The sequence below is a fragment of the Schistocerca nitens genome, chromosome 3, assembly GCF_023898315.1.
Source record: "Schistocerca nitens isolate TAMUIC-IGC-003100 chromosome 3, iqSchNite1.1, whole genome shotgun sequence".
NCBI lineage: Eukaryota > Metazoa > Arthropoda > Insecta > Orthoptera > Acrididae > Schistocerca > Schistocerca nitens.
The window spans coordinates 890,671,454-890,698,264 of NC_064616.1; the positions used below are offsets into that span (position 1 = coordinate 890,671,454).

The 26,811-nt window shown below is 38.4% G+C and overlaps 1 protein-coding gene across 1 annotated transcript in view; it reads left to right on the forward strand.

Moving 5' to 3' along the window:
• The window catches only part of LOC126248945 (putative sodium-coupled neutral amino acid transporter 11), a 65,500-nt gene that overhangs the window by 23,180 nt on the left and 15,509 nt on the right, over positions 1 to 26,811 (forward strand). The window contains exons 7-9 of the mRNA XM_049950469.1: positions 15,138 to 15,202; positions 21,596 to 21,757; positions 21,861 to 22,117. Coding sequence (XP_049806426.1) covers positions 15,138 to 15,202; positions 21,596 to 21,757; positions 21,861 to 22,117 — 484 coding nt within the window. The remainder of the gene's footprint in view (positions 1 to 15,137; positions 15,203 to 21,595; positions 21,758 to 21,860; positions 22,118 to 26,811) is intronic.

Genomic DNA, 26,811 nt, shown 5'->3' on the forward strand with positions numbered 1-26,811 from the left:
AGAAAATCATTGATATATGTTAAGAACAGAGCTGGACCTAATACACTACTCTGAGTACAACTTATGTTTATAAATTTCTCATTTTACAATTGTTTTTAATAACAATTTATCAGCATATGTATGAACAATCTGCACTTTTTGCACCATGTTTTCCAAGTAACACTGAAACCACTCATTCATTGTTCCCCTTATACCTTGTGCTTCTAGCTTGTTAAATAGTATTTTATCATAAACACTGTCAAGACTTGGACAAGTCTAAGAAAATGCCTGAAACACAATCATCCCTATCAAGAGCTTAAAGTACCACTTTTTTGGCCTCTTCAGTAGTCGATATTGTACTTCTTCCATTGCTGAAACCAAGCTGTGCTTTGTTGATGAGGTAGTATTTACTCATGAAACTTAACAGCCTCTTTAGTGATTGTTTCAATTATTTGTTAGAATGAAGACAGCAGTGAAACTTGCCTGTGGTTTTCAATACTTTCTGCATTACCCTTCTTTAGCAAGGGCACCACTTGTGCTTGCTTTACATATTCAGTGAAAAACATGAACTAAAAGATTCATTTATTATGTTTGTTAATGAGGCTTGTATGCTATCTATGCATACCTTCAGAAGAGAAACTGGACCCTCATCTATGCCTGCTGACTTCTTATTTTTTAATTGTTGTACTGTCTTTCTAACTTCAAGCCCTTTCATGGGGAAATGTTGTTATGCTTACTGTGTCTGTCAGTGTGGGTGATAATTTGTGTTTCAGGAAAATTTTGCTGCTGCTTCTCCATGATACCAGAGAAATAATCATTTACAAAATCTGCTAATTCCTGAGACGTTTCTATTATTCTATCCGAATCATTGATTCATATGTTATCCTTGTCTGCCTTTACCAGTTTCTAGTTTTTTTAGCCTCCCATATCACTTTGCTTTTATTGTTTGTATTATATTTTAATTTTTCATTGAATGTTTGTTTTTACCCTTATGACAGTATGCAAGGAACTGAGGATTAGTTCTTTGCTTTTGCAAAGGACGACGACTTCCTAATACCCACAGTTACTCAACAGTTTTCCTTAACTGCAGCAGTAGAAATGACTACATTTGGAAATTTCACCTCAAAATTAAATTAAACAATGTGTGGTTTAGAGAACGTAGCATGTATATTGCTTTCCATATACACTTCATCCCAAGTCAGATTTTCCAGTGCCTTTGAAAAAGTGTGGATCTTACAATCTGAGGAAATCCTTTTGTAGGCTTGCAGTTTTGCAGGTTTCACTGAGCCTGTCTTCAGCTTTATTAGCTGACAGTAATGATCCGAAATGCCAGTATCACTTATAAATAGTTCACAATTTTCTCTGTCAATGTCCATAAATACATGGTCTAAAATTGAATCTGAACTTTTTGAAACCCTCGTAGCAGTTTTTATCATTTGTGCCACACTGAAAGTGCTCAAAACGTTTAGGGGCTTATTACTAATGTCACCCTCATGACCTATGTTAGTATTAATGTGTCTACATATTATTATGCTAGTTTTGAGGGTAAGACCCTTTCCAGGACTTCAGTTAATTTTGTGAAGAAAGTTTCCACATCACCACTAGGTGAACAGTAAACGCACAGAATGATTAACTTCTCATAGGTATCTTATCTTTGTAATTGCAATGGCTGATGATTCAAGATGTTTATCTACAGTAATTGTGGTCAGATCTTCTCTAGCTTTGAATTGCGTGCCACCGCTGATAAAGATGAAACATCCCCCACCCGTTAAGGTAGACCTGCAGTAGCATCTTACACACCAATATTATGATAGCACTATATGCTGCAAATCATCATCTCTACCCCAGTGCTCTGTAATGTGTACTACCATGCTACTCAAAGAGTGTAAAAATAAAGTAAAACAGCTTGAAGTTTGAATTAATGTACTACACTTTTTGACAAATAATGGATAATTTTGGGGAAATATCTGTGGTACTTGCACACTCCAGTGTGACACATTCTTCTTCCTGCATATACGGTACAGAAGTCCCTAAGATAGTTGAAATCCTTTTAAGAGAAGGGAACCTGTTGTCATGGTTTATAATAAAAAGCTGTAGATCTCGTACTCGTGACAGGTATTTCACCATGTGTGGCCCCATAACCACCCACTATATTCTCACTAATCAAATCCACCAACCTTCCTTTCTGAAACCTATTGAGATGCAGTCAATGCATAGAGTAACACCATCTCCCGGCACCACTGCAATGTGCCCTCGTCTAGCAGTCATCAGTGCCATCTCCAGCTCACCACTGACATACCGTACAGCACTGTGAAGACGAGGCCAATAATGCTGCTGTAACAGCCCTGTCATGCTCACATTGGTGTTCCAGTTAGGGCAGCTATCTTATTCAGGTCACCACTGACGTATGCCTTGTCCTTATATAGGCTATACCCTGTTCGACTCACCATAACTACTTGAATATCTGTTGTGAAATCCTTACATGGAGGGTCTAAACCCTTAATCATCTGATCCAGCACAGCACTCGACTTGAAAATGCTGGTGACCTGCTACTCTTCCCCTAAATTCTCCTGCAACAGAGAACTTACAGCTCTGGCATGACTGCTACTTAGTAGCAGTCTTCTCTTCTTGACATTAGTATTATTCCTCAGCTTTCTAATCATGAGCAGAGTCTGCTGCAAATATCTTACCCCTACATTACCTTGAGGCTCCTCTCCCCTCAACTCTAGCAGCTGATTGCTGGAAGTAACAACAAAACTATCAGACCACATCCTCCTCCTGCTAACCCTTCTACCAACTGCCAGTTGCCAACCACTACCTTCCCTCATCCTCACAAGCTCTCTCCTAGCTTGATCCAACTGTGCCTGAAGGGCACACATCTTCCATCCATGCTCCTCTATTAACTTATTCCTGCTGCAAATTTTGCAGTTTCATTCAGTCAACAGGCACTGTCTACAACAGAGCGGAAACAGGGAAGTAACAGATTTTGTAATATTTTCAGAGTTCCTAACTAGGAGTGAATTACTTAGTTTCACCTGTGTGCTTTGGAAGTTTAGTTTCTGAATCCCTGCATGATAATCTAATTTACTAGACACAGTTCTCAAATTTTTGTCAGTGTCTACAGTAAAGTTTCATAGTGCATGTCAATAGTCATTTGTTTGTCTGTGTAGTGCAGTTTTCTATTGTCTTTAGTATGTATAGGGACTATGATTGCTGTGTGCAGATGTGAGCTAAGTTGTTGAGACTTTGCTTGCAGCTCCAGGCTTTGTTGGCTTTGGTTAGACAGCTTGAGGCTGCAGTGGATGGGCATCACTGTTGTGGACTGGCCATGGGATCCAATGTCAACTCACAAGCCCACCAATCAGTCAGTATCAGTGGCCAGCCCAGTTACTGCCAACATTGAGGTTGACTCCTCACGTGTGGTAGAGTGGGAGGTTGTCTCAGGGCGTGGCGGGCTGCAAAAGACTTTCCGAAGGACCGACCTTAGTCTGACAAACAGGTTCCAGGTGCTACTGTGGCTGACAATGCCCCTCAGCCAGTTGCAGTCACTTCGCCTGTTTCAGAGGAAACCCCTCAGCCTGCAAGATCCGGGCTGTTACAGAGTGTCAGGTTATAGGTATGTGGGAGCTCCAATATTAGGTGCAGTCTGGGGCCCCTGAGGGACATGGCTACAGAGGAGGCAAAGAAAACCAGTGTGCACTCAGTGTGCATACCGGGTGGAATCATTCCAGATGTGAAACGGGTCCTTCCGCATGTCATGAAGAACACAGGGTGAAGCTAACTGCAGATGGTGGCTCGTCAGTAGCAATGTGTGTCACTTTGGATCCGAAGAGATTCTAATTTTGAGCAGCTGTCAGAAGTGGTAAAGACGGCAAGTCTTTCTTGTGAGAGGAAAGCGGAGCTGACCATTTGCAGCATAGTCAACAGGACCGAGTGTGGACCTCTGGTGCAGAGCTGAGTGGAAGGTCTGAATTGGAAGCAAAAAGTTGACTTGCACTGCAGGGTGGTGGGGATCCAGGTTCCGCTAAATAGGCCAGTAGTCCATTACACGCAGGAGGCAGCTACTCGGGTAGTGTGGCCTGTGTGTGTGTGTGTGTGTGTGTGTGTGTGTGTGTGTGTGTGTGTGTGTGTGTGTGTGTGTAGAATTGTCGTAACCGTGTTGGGGAAAGTACCTGAGCTCCAAGCACTAACAGAAAGCACTGATCCTGAAATTGTTGTAGACACTTAAAGCTGGCCATAAAGATAGAGACAAGATGAGCTGAAGTTTTTGCGAAGGACCTAATAGTATTGAGAAAGGATAGGCTAAATATCGTTGGCAGTGGCATGTGTGTTGCTGTGAGAAGTAATCTTGTAGCGAAATTGAAGTGGATGGTTCCTGTGAGTTAGTATGGGCAGAGATCATTCTTAGCAACCAGAATAAAATAACTGGATCCTTTTACTGACTTCCCAACTCGGATGATAAAATTGCAGAACAGTTCAAAGAAAAAGTCTAATTTCTAGTAGATACCCAACTGCTACAATTGTAGTTGGTGGCAACTTCAAATTACCCTCAATGTGTTGGTGAAAATACAGGCTTAAATCCAGAGGTATGCATAAAACATCATCTGAAATTGTGCTAAATGCACCACTGAAAATTATTTCAAGCAGTTAGTTCATGAGCTCACGCGAATAGCAAAAGGTTGTGAAAACAAAACATACTTGAACTCGTAGCAACAAAGAATCCTGAGCTAGTAATGAGCATCAAAATGGATACAGGGATTAGTGAACACAGGGTTGTCGTAGTGAAATTGAGTACCGTTAACTCCGAAATCCTCCAAAAATAAAAGAACAGTATGTCTGTTGAAAAAAAGCAGACAAAAATTCACTTGATGCTTTCCTGAGACAATCTCCACTCCTTGCAAACTAACACTGTAAGTGTAGACCAAATGTGGCTTGAATTCAGAGAAATAGTATTGGCAGCAGTTGAGAGATTTATACCAAATAAATTAACAAGACAGACCTGATCACGTGTGGTACACAAAACAGATCAGAAAACTGTTACAGAGATAACAAAAGGCATGCCAAATTTAAAGGAATGCAAAATCCCAAAGATTGGTGATCTTTTACAGCAGCTCATAATTTAGTGCAGACTTAAATGTGAGATCATTATAACAGTTTCCACAATGAAAAATCGTCTCGGAACTGGCAGAAAATCAACAGGTGTTTTGGTTGTAAGTAGAGTATGATAGCCACAAGGCACAGTCAGTGCCTTCTCCATGTGATAGCAATGGAAATACTATCGATGACAGTTCTGCTAAAGCAGAGTTGCTAAATACAATCTTCTGAAATAGCTTCACCAAAGATGAAGTAAATATTCCAGAATTCAGATCAAGAACTGCCAACATGAGTAACTTAAGAAGTAGATAACCTGGGAGTACTGAAGCAACTTAAATCACTTAATAAAAGCAAGTCTTCTGGTCCAGATTGTATACCAATGAGGTCCCTTTGAGTATGCTGATCCAATAGCTCCATACTTAACAATCATATACAACCACTCCGTACCCAGAGATTGGAAAATTGCACAGGTCACACCAGTATTCAAGAAAGGCAGTAGGAGTAACCTGCTTAATTACAGGCTCAATCATTGTTAATATGCAGCAGGATTTTGGAACATACATTGTGTTCAAACATTATGAATTACCTCTAAGATAATGATGTATTAACGCGAGCCAGTACGGATTTAGAAAACATCATTTTTGTGAAACACAACTAGCTGTTTACTCAAACTATGTCCTGAGTGCTATCAACAGAGCATTTCAAGTGGATCTCATATTTATAGATTTTCAGAAGGCTTTTGATGCTGTTCCACACAAGCAGCTTGTAGTGAAATTGCATACTTACGGAGTATCATCTGTTATGTGACCGGATTCATGATTTCCTGTTAGAGGGGTCACAATTCGTAGTAACTGATGGAAAGTCATCAACTAAAACAAAAGTGATTTTTTGGTGTTCCCCAAGGTAGGCCCTCTGTTGTTCCGTATCTATGTAATCTATTTAGGAAACAATCTGAGCACTTGCCTTAGGCTATTTGCAGATGGAGCTGTGTCTATTGTCTAGTAAAGTCATCAGAAGATCAAAACAAATTGCAAAAAGATTTAGATAAGATATCTCTATTGTGCGATAATTGGCAAAAGTGAGGGGTCATCCACTTGAGAGCGAAAAAAAATCCATTAAACTTCGGTTACACGATGCATCAATCAAATGTAAAGCCTATAAATTCAACTAAATGCATAGGAGTTACAATTATGAACAATTTAATTTGGAAACATTCAGAAAACGTTGTGGGAAGGTGATCCAAAGACTGTATTTTATTGGCAGGACACTTAGAAGATGTAACAGATCTACTGCATACACTATGCTTGTTCGTCATCATCTTTAGCACTGCTGCACTGTGTGGGATCTGTACCAGATAGTATCAATGGAGTACATCAAGGAAGTTCAAAGGAGGACATCACATTTTGTATTATCGAGAAATCTGGAAGAGAGTCATGGACATGATACAGGATTTGGTGTGGACATCATTAAAACGGGTGTGTCTAGTTACTGCAAGATCTGTACATGAAATTTCAATCATCAACTTTCTCCTCTGAATGTAAAAATATTTTGTTGATGCCCACCTACATAGGGAGAAACAATCATCATCAATAAAATGAGAAAAATTGGAGCTCAAATGGAAAGGTAGAGGTGTTTTTTCCACACACTGTTAGTGGAATAACAGAATTATCACAAAAGTGGTTCATTGAAACCTTTGTCAGGCACTTAAGTATGATTTTGCAGGGTAGCCACACAGATTGATGTAAAAGGGCCTCAGCAGTCACAGTACAGTCTCCCCAACCCCTGAAACAATTTACCAGAGTTCCCACAATCGCTCCCACTACCCACTTTCCTATAACAGCTCCCAGAGAGTCCATTTGCAGTCAAATAATGTGTGTAACAAAGAAAGGAAAAAGCTGAAATCTGAAACACTAAAGGAGTATTATGAAATGTATTAAGTTTTTCACCATAAAAAGAATGCAACATTTGCTAGTGTGTAAAGTTCGTTACTACTGCAAGGCTATTCTTATAGGTCAAGTGTATGTAAACAAACATTTGTCAAGTCGCACGTAACAGCAATTTAAACCAGCTCAAGATACTTCCTAAACCAAACAGAGATGCCAAACCTTCCCTTGTGTGATAGAAAAGATAATAGTGCACCTATTCACTACAAAAAGTATTCATAAAATGTCTGCAGATTTACACGGTTCATTAAAAGCATTAAGTTCAGTATGTAAACAAGTCAGACGTATAAAACATTTATCGAAAAGTCACTGGACAGACAAACCTGCATATAATTTACACTAAATGTACTATGAAAGGTATTCAAAATATGAAGACAGACAGAAAAGAACATAGTTAGTCAAAAAAATTATGATCAAAACTTTTTACGTGCACTACAATCTTACTTGTCACTCGGCTGCCATCTTCATTTGGTAAGGGTCCTCAGTTTAAAATACTTGAATCTCTCTGGTTTTATTTCCTTTATGACAAATTGACTTGGCTGCTGCATATGATTTAAAAGGAAGAGAGCTTAATTCATTTATCCTCAACTGCCCTATCTAAAAAAAAACTGAAGAGGCAGGGTATGGCTCTTCTAAAGCTAAGACATTAGTTGGATCCTAGCCTGACTGTATACCTGCTTTATATAGTGCAGCACAACCTTCATGTTTGAAAACTTTGATTTTTGTACTATACAGTAATTAAGATAAGGACATTTAAAACAGATAATCAACAGTGTTGCATTAATCTGCATTTTATGGTCAAAGTATTTTATAGTGATCATTACTGATCACTCATCAATTTAATCAGAAAATATTCTGTATTACTTTTCCTATTTTATTGCAAATAAGTTGCTGGTAATATACACTAGTGGAATTGGCGTGGTCAAATGACACAAATTATCAAAATATATGGTAATACTTGCCTACATCTTAAAACAAATGTGATTTGTGAATTGAGGTGTAAATACTCAATCTATGGTGATCTTTGACATTGCTGTGCAGAATAAAAATCTTACCAGTAAATTGCTTATGGATATTCAGTTTGCTCATGATCTTAAAGATAAGTGTGGTTTTATATAATTCACTTACCCATTTTTCAACTGTTGTGAATTAAGACAGACAATCAATGTATGAAAATTACCAATAGGTTGCCCATAAATTTTTTTATAGTGGTATTTCAATTCAGCCATTCAAATGACATGAAAATACTACTTTACAGAGCCTTAAATAACGAAGGTATGCTGCAGTGTCAGGGTACATATTTTGATGTGAGTGAGTGCATTTTTTCATTCATTGCAACTTTATAATTTTCTGCATCGAAAAACTTGACTGTTTCATCCTAGTCCTTTGACACTTCTTTTGGCATCATCTTTGGTTGCCTGGGTTTATTTTCGTAATTTACTGGCCTTCTAATCATTTTCTATTCCTTGAAACTCCATGGCCATCTGCATTTTCAATCCCGTTTAAAGAGATGTTGTACACATCAGTCACTGCAGCCTGATTGTGATGATAGTCAGGCAATACTTTCTTTTACAGTTTCCTCTTAATTCAAATCCAAATATTTTAATGGCTGCAAACAGACCTGGCCTTATCTAAAGGGTCAGTATAAACAGATTCGTGTTCATGGTGTAGTGGTGATGTTTACTAAAGGTAATAAATCCATCGAGAATGCTAAGAGCTTTTGTCCTGAAAAGAACAATCAGCAATTGCTAGCATACTCATTAGACAATGGATGGACATAATTTAGTTTCAATGTAGTGGGTGTAGCTGGCATAATGGGCAAAGTTAAAACTGATTGCAAGTCATGATCTGCAAAAGTACACTGTCCGATAAAAAATATTGGGATATACTACATAATGTGCAATTGACCACTAGATGTCTTGATGGGTGGACCCACTTGTATAAAGGAGGCAGGGGGAAAGTATTATGTTGTTAGTAGAGAAGTGGTGACAGCAGAATGGGCTGATCAGGAGAACTCTGACTTTGAATGTGCGATGTCACCTGAGCAACAAATCCATCAGGGACATTTGAATCCTATGAAGTTGCTCAAGTCAACTGTTGATTGTGAAGTGGGAATGCAAACAACCACAACTAAACTGAGACCAGGCAGACCTCATATACTGACAGACAAGGACTGTTGAACATTGTAAAAGCTGGTTGTAAAAAAAATCCCTTGAAATCAGTAGGAGTTGTAACAATTTGTTGACTTGGAGATGGAAAGACATGTGATTTAAATGTGATATCAATTAAACATGAAAATTCAGACACGGCTGAACACACAGACAAACAGTTCAGAAAAACAGTGAAGCCCAAATGCATCCTCGAATACATTTTGTGTGTGTGTGTGTGTGTGTGTGTGTGTGTGTGTGTGTGTCAGATATGGCTGTGTTCAATTTTTGCATCTACCACAAAGCTTTCTAAACTACTGTACCATGCTGGACTACTAATTTTTAGAATTGTAGATATTTTCCTACTAGAAACTTGTTGAAGGGGAGCATGTCATCTTGTAATTAAGTTTTTTGTTGACAATATCAACCTTTAGGTGTCTTATTACAGTCCCTCAGAAGTCACACCTGAAGATGCCCAAGGAGGTTATAATTTCTATTAAAGTATTTTTTATACATAAAGATTTATATTTAGTTACAATTTGAAGTATTGTTTGAAATATTGTAAATATATATGTAATAATACAGAGCAGTATCATATGAAACAAATATTAGGAATGTTTCATATATTGTGCTGTCCCATTTACCACATGTCATCTCAAAGTTCTTGGGCACTGATTTCTTTGAACTAAATGGTACAGCAAGGGGTTAAGAAAGTGCTAAATGTGGAAGGATATGCATGCTATTATAGTATTGTGTACTGGATACAGTAGAGGAACAGTTTGGAGGCAATGATTATAAGTGTCACCATGACAATGCACCCTGCCATAAAGCAGCATCTCTAAGATGGTTTGTGGGCAATAACCTTCCTGAAATGGTCTGGCCCATCCCAAGTCCTGACCTGAGCCCTATGGAATACCTTCGGGATGAGCTGGAATGTTAACTTTGCCTCAGATCAAAGTGTCAAACATGACTGTGGTCTCTGGCTGTGGCTGTTCAGTAGTAAAGGACTGGCATTCCTTCCAACATTGAAACATCATTGAAAATGTCCCCAGCAGAGTTAAAAACCATCAGAAAGGTGAAGGGCGGAGACACCCCTTATTAATGGTCATTAATTGGTGTCTGGATACTTTCGATGAGGTAGTGTGTGTACTGAGCAAGTGGAATGAGGAAAGTTCCACCATGGTCTAGTAACAATGTTCAGAAAATACTGAGGAAACAAATTGTTGCATTATCAGTTGAGAGAGAGAGAGAGAGAGAGAGAGAGAGAGAGAGAGAGAGAGAGAGAGAGAGAGAGAACTGGAAATGTCTGCAGGCAAGTTAGACATTTGAGAGACTACATAAAGATTGTTGCACAAAGCATACCTAATCTTCTATCTTTATACATTAGCAAATGATCTTGTCAAGAACCCAGGGAAATTCTGGTCCTACACAACACCTATAAGCAGGTTAAAGGCTTCCATTCAGTCACTTGTTTACCAGTTTGATGTGGCACTATAAGATAGCAACAGAAAAGCAAGTATAAATATTGCATTAAAAAATTTTTTTTTGCAAGAGGATTCTACTGGTACACATCATTAGACAGTTGCACATGTGCCCATATGTAGATCATAGGTATAAGCATTCCTAGCATTGAAAAGCAATTGAAAGAGTGGAAACTGAATGCCACCAGATTTGGATGGAGTCTCTATTCAGTTTTACGGAGTGTACTCTTTCATAATCGCCCTTAGTTAGCTTGCATGTACTGTGAATCTCTTACACAGTGAAAAGTCTGAAGAAACTGGAAAAAGCTGCAGGTGACTTCAGTATATGAGAAGGGTAAAAGAATGGACACTGCAAAATTACAGACCAACATCCTTAATGTTCATGATCATATTATAAGTTCAAATATAATAAATTTCTTTTAGGCAAAGTAGCTTCTGTTTGTTCACAAATCACAAAATATTTTGAAAGCATCTCTTGTACAAACTTGCCTTGCCCTTTTCTCGCAATATCCTGCGAGCCATGAATGAAGAACAGATTCCATATTCCTATATTTCTGGAAAGTGTTTGACATGGTGCCTCACTGCAGACTTCTAATTAAGGTCAGAGTATACAGAATAGTATCTAAGATGAGCCACTCGAAGACTTTGTAAGCAATAGAACAGAGAACTTTTAACGTTGCAGTGCGTCAGCAATCGTGAATAATTTAATGATTATAAAGAATCTGCCTCGATTTCAAATTGAAACTGTATGTTGACCTAGGTTTTGCTGTGGATAACCATGCCTTCTTCCAAAGAAGGCGTGGTTATCCACGGTGAAACATAGATCAACATCCGGTTCCAATTTGCAATCGAAGTGGCTTTATAATCAACAATAGAACAGAGTATGTTGTCTTGGCTGGCAAGTGTTATCAGAGACAAGGTTATTGTCAGGAGTGAGTCAGGGAAGTGTGATATGGCCACTTTTGTTCTCCATATACATGAACAACCTGACAGAGGGTGATCAGCAATCTGTAACTGTTTGCTGATAATGCTGTGGTATACAGGAAAGTATAATCACTGTAGAAGGATATGTGGTGGCTTGGAGAGAATTTCTATTTGATGTAATGAATGACAGTTTGCTCTTAATTTAGAAAAATGGAAGTTAATGTAGATGAGTAGGAAAAACTACCCTCTAATGTTCGAATACATTATTAGTGGTTTTTTGCTTAGTGCAGTCACATCACTGAGATAGCCAGGCATAATGTGACAAAGCAATATGAAATGGAATGAGCACGTAAGGTAGGTAATAGGGAATGTGAATGCTAGACTTTGGTTCATCAGGAGAATTCTAGGAATGTGTTGCTTGTTTATCAAGGACACCCGGTATAGAACACAAATGCAACTCATTTATTCTAGAATGCTGTTAATGTTGAGATCCTCACTAGGTTGTTTTAAAGGATGACCTCGAAGCAATTCGGCAGCGTGCTGTGACATTCGTTATCAGTGTGTTGGATCAGCAAGTGTATATTATGGAAATGTTCATTGAACTCAAATTGGAATCTGTGGAGGGAGGAAGATGATCTTTTCATGAAACAATATTGAGAAAATTTAGAGCGTGAATGATTCTACTCCAACAGTGTCCATTTCACATAAGAAACATGAAGACAAGACAAGCAAAATTAGGACTTTGAAAGAGGCATACAAACAGTTGTTTTCACCTCACTCCATTTGAGATTTGAATGGGGAAGGTAATGGCTAGTGATTGTATAAGGTATTCTCTGCCATTCACTGTATGGTGGCTTGTGGAATATTCATGCGTATGTAGAAATTAGATATTGTTAAAGGTTTAAAGTTATCCAGTTGTGACTTCAAGTAACTTTGTAGTATCACTCTTCAGTTGTTGTAATATTTCAGCCTTGAAGTTTGTCGGCTAACAATGGCTGACTGCAGGTTCTGTGCTGGAATAGACACAAAACATTGTCCATAATACTTTAAATGATGAAACTTACTCCTTTCTCAAAAATAATTCCTTTGGTTTTTTCCTTTAACCTTTGTTGGTCCAAATTGGTCCAGAGTAAGAGTTGTAGCAACTACAGCTTCACCCCACAAAGCTTTTGAAATATGCCATGTTGATGGATGCCACAAATGTACATGTTCTCGTGTTCAGTAACTCCATTGTGATGTGATGTGTGTTGCACAGTCTGAGATTTTCAACGCAGTTTACTCACCATAGGGTCTTAAATCGGCTATCAAACTGCTTGCCATCATTCAGTTCTTTAACATTCAGTTGAGATTGTGCAAACACAATCTTGATAAATATTGGCAACTGATGTATAATCTTTGTGCTGCAAAGATATCATCTTGAAACAAGAAAACTCATCTTTAAAAACAAGAAGATATTGAGAATCAGTTAAATCCTTTTCTCCCAGTGTACCATAGACATTGGTGAAGAATGATTGTGGGCTAGTCGATTGACACAGTTAGCAAAAACTAGCCGATGATGTTTACCCAGCATACAACATGCACAGTTCACCATCAACCTTTACATTGATGCCATGAGCTGTCAAGAATGGTTGTACATTGTGTTTATTCTGGTGCCCAAATTTTTCATGTCACATTTGAAGAGCATCAGTAGCTTTATTTTTGCTGAATCACTTTCCGTGCCAAAAGATAGTTCATTTACAGTAACTAATACCGTCTGTATAAAATTCACATTTTAGTGTTGCTTTTTATACTACCTTTTTCCCCAACCTTCCTAACAGAAAACAAAATACAAACACAACTTGGACAGTACCACACATCTTCAAAATATCATCTAGTCTGCTTTTTTCCATCAAAAGTGTAAACATCAGTACAACTACTTCCAGATGCTTTGCTGTGTGCATTATTTTTTGTGTGGTCCATGTACATTGATTTATCGGAAGGATTGTATGATAGATAAGTCTTAAGTTTCTTACATGATGTGTTACACCATTACAGTGTACGACTTTTCTACGTTTGCAGAGAAAACAAATTTCCTGAAGTCTTTTGTGGTATTATTTGTGATATTTTTACAGTGGATAACATTGCAGAATCACCATGATTAGGACAGTTCCTGGATGGTTGACTGTCTGCCAGAATGGTACCACTCCACTGATCAAAAATCAGAGCCAACATCTTGCTGCATCTGTAACCTCCCCATCACCCACATACAACTTCCCATGGATTGCATCCTTCATTGGGCCAAACAGATGGAAGTGAGAAGGTGCTAGATCTGGGCTGTAGGGTGGATAATAAAGAACATTCCAATGAAGTTTTGCGAGCTGCTTTTGGGTGTGCAGATGTGCTTGTGGCCTTGTGCTATCATGGAAAAGGAGAAGTTTTTTAGCTGCTGCTGCTTTTTCTTTCTTTCTTTTTTTTTCCATCAACAAATGTGCTGGATTTGTTTCTTAACTCTTCTGAGGGTAGTACAGTATAGTAAACTTAAGAGTTGATTGTTGCACCATGAGAGAGGACATCAAACAGAATAACAGTGGAGATCACAGCTTTGAACGTCTTCAGAGGAGAGGTGTCTTGGCATCACTTAATGGCTTGCCATTTTGTTTTTGATGAAGTGTTGAACCTTTGTCTCATCATCTTTAACAGTGTTCGACAAAAAAGTGTCAAGTCCAACCTCGTAATGTGCAAGCAGTTCTGCACAGATGGTCCTTCACTGTTATGGTCTTATGTTAGGTGATGAGGAACCCAGCGCGCGCGCGCACACACACACACACACACACACACACACACACACACACACACACACACACACACACACTTTTGAGTACCGCAACTGATGGATGAGTGTCAACACTAACAGCAGACATTCAGTTATGCAGCAAGGTGTTTGATGTGATTTGTTGATCACCTCGAATGAGTGTTCGCATGTTCCAGCATTGCAGTAGTCGCAGCTGTGTGTAACTGACCAGCACATAGGACGGACACTTTTGCGTGACCTCATTGTAGTGTTGACAGACACTTTGCCAACAACTCACCATGCTTTTTTTTTTTTTTAAAAAAAAGGGTCTCTGTAGACATTCTGCAAGTGGCTACGAATATCTCTGATACTCTGGTTTTCTGCCAAAAGAAACTAAATGACAGGTCTGCTTGGAATTCAGCTCCATTAAAAATACCATTTTGAAGATTATGTACAGTGTCACCATGTGTTGGAACGTCGTAAATCTAAAGGGGCTGAAGTGTGAATATTCCACGATGTTCCACAACAAATTCCACATTTTTTCAACCGAAAGTGGCCTAGAAAAAACTGTTGCAATACTTACTGAATGGCTCTCACATACATTCTTTAACACAGATATTGTCTTACATGTTATATGTGGTGGAGTTCTCTAGTCCAACAAAATTAAGTATCTGGTAATGTCCGGATACTTCCTGTTGCATTGCATATGCTGTGAATTTAAAATGGTCTATTACCCATGTATCTGTAAAGATTGTGTGTTTAATACATGATGCTCTGAAGTTGTTTTATCAATTTCCAGTCCACCAGGTGAATGGACAGTTGTGAATAAGGACATGCTACCAGCTATTGCAATAATGGCATTTGGTAAGTAATTTTAAGACTTTTTTATGCAGTGCAGTATGTAAGGATAATTTTAAACATTTTAGTGTTCCATTACAGTATCAGATAGGGCATTCATAATGTTTAATATTCAGAAGAGTTTCTTGCTGAAATTACAAAATAGTAATTTCTGTTGGCACACTTGAGAAAGTACTATTTGCTGCTTCAGGTTTAGTAGAGCTGAGAAGTTTGTATCGGTCATGCATATTTAGGAGATACGCTTTTACTCTGAGTCGAAAGGATTTTCTGTTATCTTTTTGCAGCTATTGCTTAGTATTCTGAGCAGCATGGAGTTCAGTACTGAGGACACCAAGGCATGCAGTTTTGATTGTAGAGCTATATGCTACCTGCTTTCATAATCTGGAAAGGACTGTTGATGTTAAGAGGTAAATTAGTGACACAAAGTTAAAAGCTCTTAATAATGGGTGGTGGGCAGTACTATTTGGTGGTGGTGTTATGAAATGCCTTAATATTCCCTATTGCAGTTGGAGGCAAGTTAGGTATATAATTTGTTAGTTGGTAGGTTGGTCCAATAGTGGAATGTTAATAAAGGTGTGGTTCGGTGGTTTCAATATCCTTATGGTGATACACTGTATTCTGTAAGAAAATATGGTAACAGGGTTTTTATAGCTGCATGCCGGTGAACATAAAGTGTGCCACATTAGCTGAGAGCCTTTGGTCATAAACTTTGTTCAGAAATATAACTGGAAATACAGTAGTATAGTTCATGATTGTCACAGCACATGCCAGACTTTGGTAATAAAGATGAGGTTGCTGTTTCATGGTTTTAAAAGCAGAGTAAATAGTTAAATGAAGTTGTATCTCCACTTTTTGTGAATTCTCATAAGTTACCAGGTGTCAACAATAAAAAGAAATAAAACAGCAGTGATCCACAAAGTCCAAAGTCATGCTATGCAGAAATACTACAGCGAAAAATCATCCAATACAAAATATAAGTGTGTAATGTGCACCCTAACGAATCCAAACTAATTGAAACTATTAACTCACTGCAAGAAAATGTGCACTGGTCAGTCGAGGAGAACAGAGTGCATGGTGATAGGGTGAAAAATACTGAAAGTGAATGTAATAAACTGAAGACAGCCAAGCAGACCAAAAGCGGATGTAACAAAGGAGAAGTGCACACAGTGGCTGAAGATAATTTTAATAACATCATTGCTACACAAATCATAGCGTATATGCTGCTTCATCTACTGGAGAAAAAAAAAGAAAAAACACCCTCTCTCATGTGCTGCATCAAAGTACTTAATCAGAAAACCATCAAATCATAAGCCAAGAGGAAAAATCACAAAAATTATGCAACCTGTGAATTGCTCCAGCCGAAATCGACATTTGAAAGTAAAAACAGTAAATTTCCAACACTAAAGAAGGCATAAATTGTAACTAATGTGTAAACAAGGCAGTAATGTCTACAAATAGACATTATGCAGAAATCTGCAGCAGTATTGCGAATGTTCATAGGACTGAAGCTCACAAATCTGGTAGAGAACTTTGCGCCACTCGTGGCTTTCATGAAAGTTCATTTAGACTATAATTTGACACAATTGCAAATGCAATAAACAATGTTAACCCAAGACAAGTTTGAATGAAGAGTGTACCACTACACTAGATAATTGTAGGACTGATTGTAGACATACTACATTGGACAACTGGCTGCTGAAAGAACAAGGTAAAAGTGCTTCTTCCCAATCTATCAGTGTGCGGAAACAGACCAAATTAGAGAAATGGGTAGTGAAAAATACCTTGCCCAGACCTTCAACTGAAACTTCTTTTTAGAGAAAACAATGTAACTGCTACTGCTAAACAAAAAGTGGCTATTTGTTGCCAAAACATTAGAAGCCTGTACAGTAAGATCAATGAACTTACCAATATCCATGAGCCATGAGATATAGAGTATGCCCATGTTCTGTACATTAGTGAGCATCATATTTATTCTGGTATAGAAAAACTTGTGATAAATAATTATTAATTAGCAACATTGTTTTGTAGAAAGTGTAAAGAAAGAGTCAGTGTTGCCAGTTATGTTAAAAACAGTGTGACAGCAATTGATGTGCAGAATTATTGTTTGGAACATCATTTGGAACTGCGTGCCATGGAATTGTTTTTGGGTAACTCCCATATATCAGTAATTAACAGTGCACAGAGAACCTTCAGGTAACTTAAGTCTCTTTATGAAGAAGGTAGAAGCTGTCGTAATATACTTATTCAAACACAGAAGGGATGTGATATTGCTTGAAGAGTTCAGTGTAAACTTCATAACAAATTCCAGAGAAATGTCAGACCTATAATATCTGATGTACACATATAATCTTGTTTCTGTGGTTGGCTTCCCTACTAGAATAACTTCATGTTCAAGCACACTGATAATATATTTATAGACCAGACCGAAATAGGTGATAAAACTACCAGACAAGTCCTGAATGGTCTCTCTGACCTGTTGGAAAATAGCTAGGAAAACTAATGATGAAACTATCCAGAGTTTTAAATCACATCTCCAAACAACAGATTTGATACCTGTGTATAATTTAGAAAATGCCAATTCCAAGTACAATCATTTTCAGTAATGAAGGGGCACTGATATTTGAAAACACCCCCCCCCCCTCGCTCCCCCCCCCCCAAAAAAAATAAAAAAAAATAAAAAAAATCACCTAAGACCCAAACCACAAAACATGCGAAAAAGTGATGGATAACCACTGGCTAAGATTTCATGTGAAAGGAAACGAGAACTCTACATAGCCACAAAAAAAAATTCAGACAACCACAACCAGCTAAATCAGTACAAAAATAATGTAAAATTATTTAAAATTCAAAACGTTTGTATCTATGCCCCAAAATTAATAATTCTAGTAACAAAATCGAATGAAGGTAGACAAGTACAAAATAGAGGCTGTGGCAAAAATCTTTAATGAGCACTTTTTAAGTGTTGCCAAGAAAACAGGACACAATGGGTCCTTAGAAGAGGCCTTCAAAATACTGAAAGTTCATTTCCCAAATTCCATAGAGCAGCTAGCTATAGTCCCACTAACAGTACAGGAAGTAAGAAAAACCATTTTCTTAAATAAATAAATAAATAAATAAACTGGTGTCAACATTTCCAGCAAACTGCTAAAAACCTGATGCAATCAGTTCAGTGAAGTCCTAGCTCACATATTCAATGTCTGTCTGAAACAAAATATCTTCCCTGACAGGATGAAGTATGCTATTGTAAAACCCCTCTACAAAAAAGACGATGCCTCAGATGTGACAAACTATTGTCCTCTCTGTTGATTACATTTTTTTAAAGTCCTCAAAAAAATTAATATATGTCAGAATAGTTGATCTTCTATAAAACTTTGCAGGTAATTCGTAAAAACCAGCTGGATTCAGAGTGAGTTTCTCCACAACCAGAGCTATATTTTAATTTACCAATAATGTTTTGGAATGCCTTGACAAGGAGACATTGCCTATGGACTCATTTTTCGATCTGTCTAAGGCCGTTGACTGTCAGTCGTAGAATACATATAGAGACAGTGTGCCACTATGGACTCGGAGGACGAATGGGCAACTGGCTGAAATCTTACATAAAAGGCAGACAACAGAAAATAGATGGTAACAATATGCAGGTAGAAGGGGTAAACTCAGTGGGGAACAGTAAATTAGGGAGTTCCCCAAGGTTCTGTCCTTGGTCCTGAGCTTCGGTGTAACATCAAATGTATCTACATTCTTGTACACTGGTAGTCTCATTCTCAGCAACTTCCGTCAGCAGTTCTCGTGAGGCAACAGCATGGTCATTTGACTCGAGGCAGCCGCACAGTATACACAGCCATGCCTTACCGCAGCAGCAGCAGAAGATACAGAAGGAGAATGGGACTACCAGTGTACAAGAATGTAGATACATTTGATGTTACACTGAAGCCAACAGCACAAAATCAACTACTTGGTGGACCGATAACTTTTGTAGGATGTAAAATTAATTTTTCCTGTACTACTACAGAGGTTGTGAGTGGTAATTCTTGGTTGACAATTGCTGTACTCCGATCATATTCTCAGTGACCTACCTTTGTCCTCAAACAAAGCAAGCAACTTAACAATGTTTGCAGATGAGAGTATTGTGATAGACAATAAGACACCTGACCTAGAATTAAGTGTCAGCCAATTACCTGAGGATGTTCTGAATTGGTTCACGATAAATTCTATATCAGTAAATCTCAGCAAAACCAATTCCATTCATTTCCATTGTGGTCACAAAAGCCCACAGGAGATAAACATTGCACACGGGAGCCAGCAGATACAGAGGGTAGATTTTGAAATCCTTGGTCATACGTATAGCTAACAGGCTTAACTGGGAACACTATATCCATCCTGAAATGAAGTTTCAAGTAATGTTAAGTGTCTATGAGGTAATAATGTACTATTTAAAAGTAAGCTAAAAGAGTTATTTATTGAAAAAAGTTTGTATTCTCTAGAAGAATTCTTTGGCAGAGATAGCTAAGATTATTTGCCATGTATTATTGTGTATTCCTTAGTCAATATATCTTGCTGCTTTAATTAGATTAATGGGTGATCTGTAACTCCAGAAGATGGTCACTTTTACTCGGTAAAAAATTGTTTAGATAATATCTGAAAATTGTATCTTAACCTGTGTGTGTGTAATTAGAACTTACTGTTTGTTACTTTGTTGTTATTATTTTCAGGTTGTATTCTTAATCTTTGTTTATTGTCATGATGGAAATCAGTGTATCGTGAATTAAATGTTTTGACTCATTCCCATCCATGTGATACCATGCAAAAATGGATCTATGGAATATGTATTACAATAAAGAAATAAATAAATAAAAATATTACAGTTTGTGTCTTTAGTAGTGGAGATGTAGTTGTAGTTGTCTCAGCTTTCGGCAGTGTTTACTTCTTGCTGTGTAGCTGGTAGCATAAAAACAATAGCCTGTTTAGTTTAATTGCTTAAACTCTGTTGTAATATTCTCTCTCCATTACTGTAATAAATACAGAGAGATGACATAATCAGTAGTGTAGAAGCATTTTTTGCTTGGTCAGTTGTATGCCGACATTTGAACAGGCATCTAAAGCTCAGTTGTTGTGAAAAGAATAATCGTGGTCATTAAAATTAGCAAAACAGTGTAGGACAAACTTCCAGGACATGTAGAGGGAGTGAGTACATAATATTTTCAATAGGAGCCCATGTCCAGAAATGTACCATTCCCGTTTTATAACAGTTTCAGTTCAGAAGTTTAAATCGTCCACTTCTGCTTGTGGAGTTCAATTACGTGCAACCCAGTAAAATTATTATATAACAGTTCAAAAGGAAACAACAGAACATCCATTTTGTTTGTGTTAACACTTAAGCATTACATGTCTACTTGTACAGAATGGTATTGATGAATTACAGCAGTGGCTTGATGTGATGACCGCCAACGTTGTTACAGACATCATACCTATAAGGCATGTTCTGGTACACACTCTCTCTCTCTCTCTCTCTCTCTCTCTCTCTCTCTCTCTCTCTCTCTCTCTCTCTCTCCCTCCCACCTGCCACCTGGTGTCTCTTCAATTTCTAATACAGTAGCCATAACTCATGCCAGCAGATCTTTCTCTGTCTCTGTAAGAGTCTCATAAATTAAACTTTGCATATGACCCCACAAGTAGTAGTCCATAGGACTTCATATTGTCTATCCTATTGCATACCAGGACAAGCAACTCGGAGACTTTTCTTTTTCCCTCAGCAGATGTGGACACCCTAAAAATCTGAATGGAAACCGTTGTAGAACGGGAACTGTACGTTTAGAGACATGGGTTCTTATTCAAAATATTATGTGCTCACTCCCCTTAAAAAGTCTTAGAAGTTTATAATGGGAATTTCTGAACACCCTGTATAGTGGTCAAACATCCTGGGTTAGTCCTATATCTCTTCAGTGTTGTCTGGAACAAGTGCATCAATAAGGCCTAAATGCGTTTTTGTGCTGGATAACAGTAAAATGAATTGCATAAATGCATTGTGAGAGGATTTCACCCTCTTCTAATTTTATACTTTCCTGAAACAGCAAAAATACAGTTCATGACTATGGATATTAAGGTCAGATAAACAATAAATGGTCCTGTGCATGTGTGTGCCCATATAGTGATGGGAGTTATTTGAAGCTATTATAGGAATATATTTTTGGTACTTTGCAAGACTGTTTAATTACTAACACTGAGTTTATAATTTGTCTTTTTGTAGTTTTGGTAGTACATGTGGAACACAAGTTGTAATAGCACACTGAGTAAAATTTGCTTGTGTTTAAATTTTCTTATGAAGAGTTTCTGATTTAATGCTCTTTACAAGTAGCTAAAAACTTTTAAGACAGTATGTACAGAAAAGTTTCTTTGCAGCATTCATGTGCCACCACAACACTTTCTTGGTGTACGGTTCAATTAAGGATGGTAACCAGCAGCTTTGGAACAAAGTAACTCACATATCTGTTACAACATCCTACATAGTCACACTGTTGTTTGGAATTGCTGGATATGCAACATTTAAGCAGTTTTCACAAGGTAATCGCTGTTAAAAAATGTCTGTGTTGTGTATGTATACTCTGAAGTTAGATTTTTAAACTCCTGATGACTCAATGCTGAACAACATTCAACTTTTTTTTAGGTGATTTGCTTGAAAATTACTGCTGGGATGATGCATTAATAAATGTTGCAAGAGTTATGTTCTGTTTCACCATCCTTCTTACATATCCAATAGAATTTCTCGTAACAAGAGATGTCATTCAAAACATAATGTCAGCATACAGTTTGTGCCTAGATTATCCAAAAGCAGTGCACTATGGCTTAACAATCAGCCTTATTTTTTCTACATATCTACTGTCTTTGACAACTGATTGTTTGGGCATTGTCTTGGAACTTAATGTAAGTATGAAAAAAATTCTTTGTGAATAAAATATTATGTTGTTATACTTTAACTTAAATGTTTAAGATTCTCAGCTACAAATATTCTTTTTGGTATTGTGTGAAAGATAATTGGTGTGACATAGCCTGTAAGGGTGTGGACAAATACTGTGTTAGAGGTTAAAGCAGGCCAAATAATTCTTTGATTAAAGCATGTATCATTAGAATCAGTGCACCACTTCCGTTTTGTTGATCATGTTGTTACAAACTGAAAATTTGTAAATGTGATATGGTTTACCAACCTATACTGATTCTCAAACATCACATGTGGTCTCCATGTCTAATAATCCTACCTTAGGATGACTGTCAACTGTAGTACCATAATATGAATTATATCAGAGGGGGAAACTGAAACTCAAATGCTAGTGTAGGATGGCTAAGGAATCTGAAGCAGTATAATTTACTGATAATACTTGTGAGCCAGTGTGACCTGCTTCTGTCTTAGCAACTACTTCATAAGTTGGCAGTTTGTTGAAGAGCAAAGTGTGAAGACCATTAAACAGAAGAAACAAATACAGGATTTGATTAATGCTTTTGTCAGATAGTGAGACCTGTGAGCAGCATTAGATGTAGGCATCAAGCAACTAGGCTTTTAAACATCACTTTTAAAATGTTTTTTAGAAGTTGGCATTAAAGAACTGAATTAAAGTACATATTTAAAATCATTGGGAATAGTAGTACTTTGAGAGCAATGAATACTACTTTCTTTTGGCATTGAATATGATGTCTCTTAGAGAATTTGTGCTTACACTAGGTGTGCTATATTTCGTAGAGTGTAATGTGTAGAACCCAGTAATCGTAGTGTTAAATAAATTCTTGATTTCAAGGCAACATGGCAACTATTATTAAAAACATACACAATTATCTCATGGAAAAATTCATTGGTCCTATGAGAATGTTTGTCAACAACCTTGTACAACCAGAAGTTATTATTAAAGGCTTTACTGCAGAATAATGATAAAGAATAGGCATATAAAATTAGTGTAATGTAATTAACTATGTGGAGAAATGCCATGCTCCATATTTGCAGATTTGACATGGCTCACTTGAATTAGAATTGCTGATTTGTTTGAGAAACAAGATGAAATTCAGTAACAATTTCATTATCACTATTGGAGAGCACTGTGACGGTGTTACAGAATCCTTTTGTAATGCAAGGCAAAGACATTGGAAGAAAAATACCATATTTATACAGAAAGTCAGAATGTACAATTTGGCACATTCTTTGCTGCTTCCACCACATATATTTAACCACATGGAGTTTGACAGAAACAAAAGGGGGGACTGAAGTATGTGAAGAGGTGGACAGTCTCCAGTCCCTACTCCCTGTCCTCCAGATTCTGCGAACAATTATTCCTGTCACATACATTTATATTTACGAAGAAAGACTGTTACTGTACAATACAATAGATAGTTAGTTGCATGGTACTATAGTTTACATACTGCTGGTACAATTGACTTCGTCAGTCATGGTGCCATAACAAAGAGCAGTGTGGAGTCTAGTGTAAATTCAAATTGAATGTGTCACATATGAGCAGTAGCCTATTTGCATCCACTGTGGGCTGCTTGACCTGAAATATTTAATATCCACTTGGACAGGTCAAGTGTGCTTTTGACAAGAGTTTGTTTTAAAATGGTGAATATGGATGTGCAAGTCCACTGTAACTGGAGAAATGTCACTGTGGATGTCGGTTACGTGCATCTGGAAAGCGTACTTCTGTCTGGAGGAATTTAAAAACGTTTAAACTATCTTACTGTAATATTAGTAATAGCAAAGAAATTTTGTAACTACTGGAAAATTATTTTACCATTTCCAATTTATGTATAAGTTTTGGTGGGGAATGGTTTGTAGGATAACTTCTTTGGTGCAGCATGGAAGAAAATACATCTTTGTTAGTGTCAACAGGGCCCTTTAAACATAAAATGTGTAACGTGAAAATACGGGCCGAAGCCATAAATATGTTCTGGTCTTTTATTTTATATGCAGTTTTCATTGAAGTACTCATAACATTTTTCCAAAGCAAACTTAGATATAAATTTTTAAATATTTTTTGGAAGAAAGCTCTCCAGTAAATATAAGAAAATTCACATGGCACAAGGGGATTGGGTTAAGGCTTGAAGAAATTAAATTGGCAATCCAACATTTTTACAATGTATTCAGTGCAGAGAGTTGATAATGTGTGTCTGATATGCTGGGTAATAATTCAATGAATTACGGTAATCTGAATCGTTTATAACAACTAAGTCTCAGGCAACTGACGACCTCAGAAGTTAAGTCGCATAGTGCTCAGAGCCAACCAGCCAACAACTAAGTCTGTTATGCATATGTTTTGCAGATCATCTACCTGAATCATTGTAATTTTATGGGATAGTCAGTTTGCACACAATTTAACATAATTAAGTTCTGCACATAGGAACATGCCAACCATGTACTGCAACAAAAATTACTTAAAGATAATAACATTAGTAAGTTTATTGTTTATAAGTTTGTGAGAAAGTATTTTTTCCATCATTGTATTAAATGTATGTTGTTGCGTAGCTTGCCATTTCTCAAGTTAACAAATTTTGATTAAGAATAATGGTTGTTTTCATCCAGTATGATAATGAGCATCATTATTCATTTTTGACCAGTGGATTTCTATTTTTACTATAAATTTCACTAGATACATGTGCACTATGAAACTTAACATTCCCAGATCTTTGAAGGCATGTTTACAAAGTATTGCACAAGTACCAAATATTTCAATAAAAATATTTCATTTACCACCTCAAAAAAATTTGGTCTTACCCAGAAAAGCAGATTGAAGATCTGGCAGTAACAGCAACTGATTTAGCCACATGACTAAGTACAGTCACACTCCAGCTTAAAATATTGCACATTGTTACCAGACAGTGCAAGCATTAAAAGTGATTGAAGAAAATACCTTTGCAGTCAGACATGACGGCATGCTATTAACATAAAATTTGTCAATGAGAAGGAGAAAGTGGTGACACTGCAGACAGAAAAGATGACAGAATGTATGAGCTATCAGTTATAGATGAGTAAATGTGGAAATTACAAAACAGGTCATGATACTGAAATGAGTGGAACTGAAGTACCCTGCTTGACAGCTATTAAACACACTCACACTCACTCTCTCTCTCTCTCTCTCTCTCTCTCTCTCTCTCTCTCTCTCTCTCTCTCTCTCTCTCTCTCTCTGTGTGTGTGTGTGTGTGTGTGTGTGTGTGTGTGTGTGTGTGTGTGTGTGTGTGTGTTGGACAGCAGTAATCGCAGGCAATAGTAAATGACTTGAAAACAGTACATGTGTAATAAGAGGTGGAGTGGTATCTTCGTAATGAAAATGGTGCAGATTTAAACATGTGGTGATAACAGGATAATAGACATAATCATTCATGTTTGACACAGTTCAGACCCCCAATATAAAAGTTGACATTAGATGCTCAGTAAGGAATATGCCCCCCCTTGAACACTAAAACACATTTTGTACCTGTTGTTCATGCTGGCTACCAAGCTGTTAATGCCTTCAGAATATTACCTCACTCCTCTCTCAAAATTGTTTCCAGTTCTTGTACAGTTGGAAGAGTGAGTGTTGAGTGTTCATTGAGAAAAAAGTCTGGAGAGTACGCAGATGATTATATAAGTTCACTATCTCCACTTTCCAGTGTCGGACACACCAACAGTTCTGTGTGGGCAGGCATTATCTTCCATGAACAGAAAGCTGTGACATAGTGTACCCCTAAACAGACACATGATATAGAATAATTTACCTGCAATACTGCTGTGCCGTAACTGTACCTTGTGCAAAGATGTGTGGCAGTATTCCACATCGATGAAATTTGTGAACATAACATAGCTCCCTCCTCCCCCCCCTCTTCATCCTTCCCCCCCTCTTCATCCTTCCCCCCCTCTTCATCCTTCCCCCCCTCTTCATCCTTCCCCCCCTCTTCATCCTTCCCCCCTCTTCATCCTTCCCCCCCTCTTCATCCTTCCCCCCTCTTCATCCTTCCCCCCCTCTTCATCCATCCCCCCCTCTTCATCCATCCCCCCCTCTTCATCCATCCCCCCCTCTTCATCCATCCCCCCCTCTTCATCCATCCCCCCCTCTTCATCCATCCCCCCCTCTTCATCCATCCCCCCCTCTTCATCCATCCCCCCCTCTTCATCCATCCCCCCCTCTTCATCCATCCCCCCCTCTCCGTCCTCCCCCCTCTCCGTCCTCCCCCCTCTCCGTCCTCCCCCCTCTCCGTCCTCCCCCCTCTCCGTCCTCCCCCCTCTCCGTCCTCCCCCCTCTCCGTCCTCCCCCCTCTCCGTCCTCCCCCCTCTCCGTCCTCCCCCCTCTCCGTCCTCCCCCCTCTCCGTCCTCCCCCCTCTCCGTCCTCCCCCCTCTCCGTCCTCCCCCCTCTCCGTCCTCCCCCCTCTCCGTCCTCCCCCCTCTCCGTCCTCCCCCCTCTCCGTCCTCCCCCCTCTCCGTCCTCCCCCCTCTCCGTCCTCCCCCCTCTCCGTCCTCCCCCCTCTCCGTCCTCCCCCCTCTCCGTCCTCCCCCCTCTCCGTCCTCCCCCCTCTCCGTCCTCCCCCCTCTCCGTCCTCCCCCCTCTCCGTCCTCCCCCCTCTCCGTCCTCCCCCCTCTCCGTCCTCCCCCCTCTCCGTCCTCCCC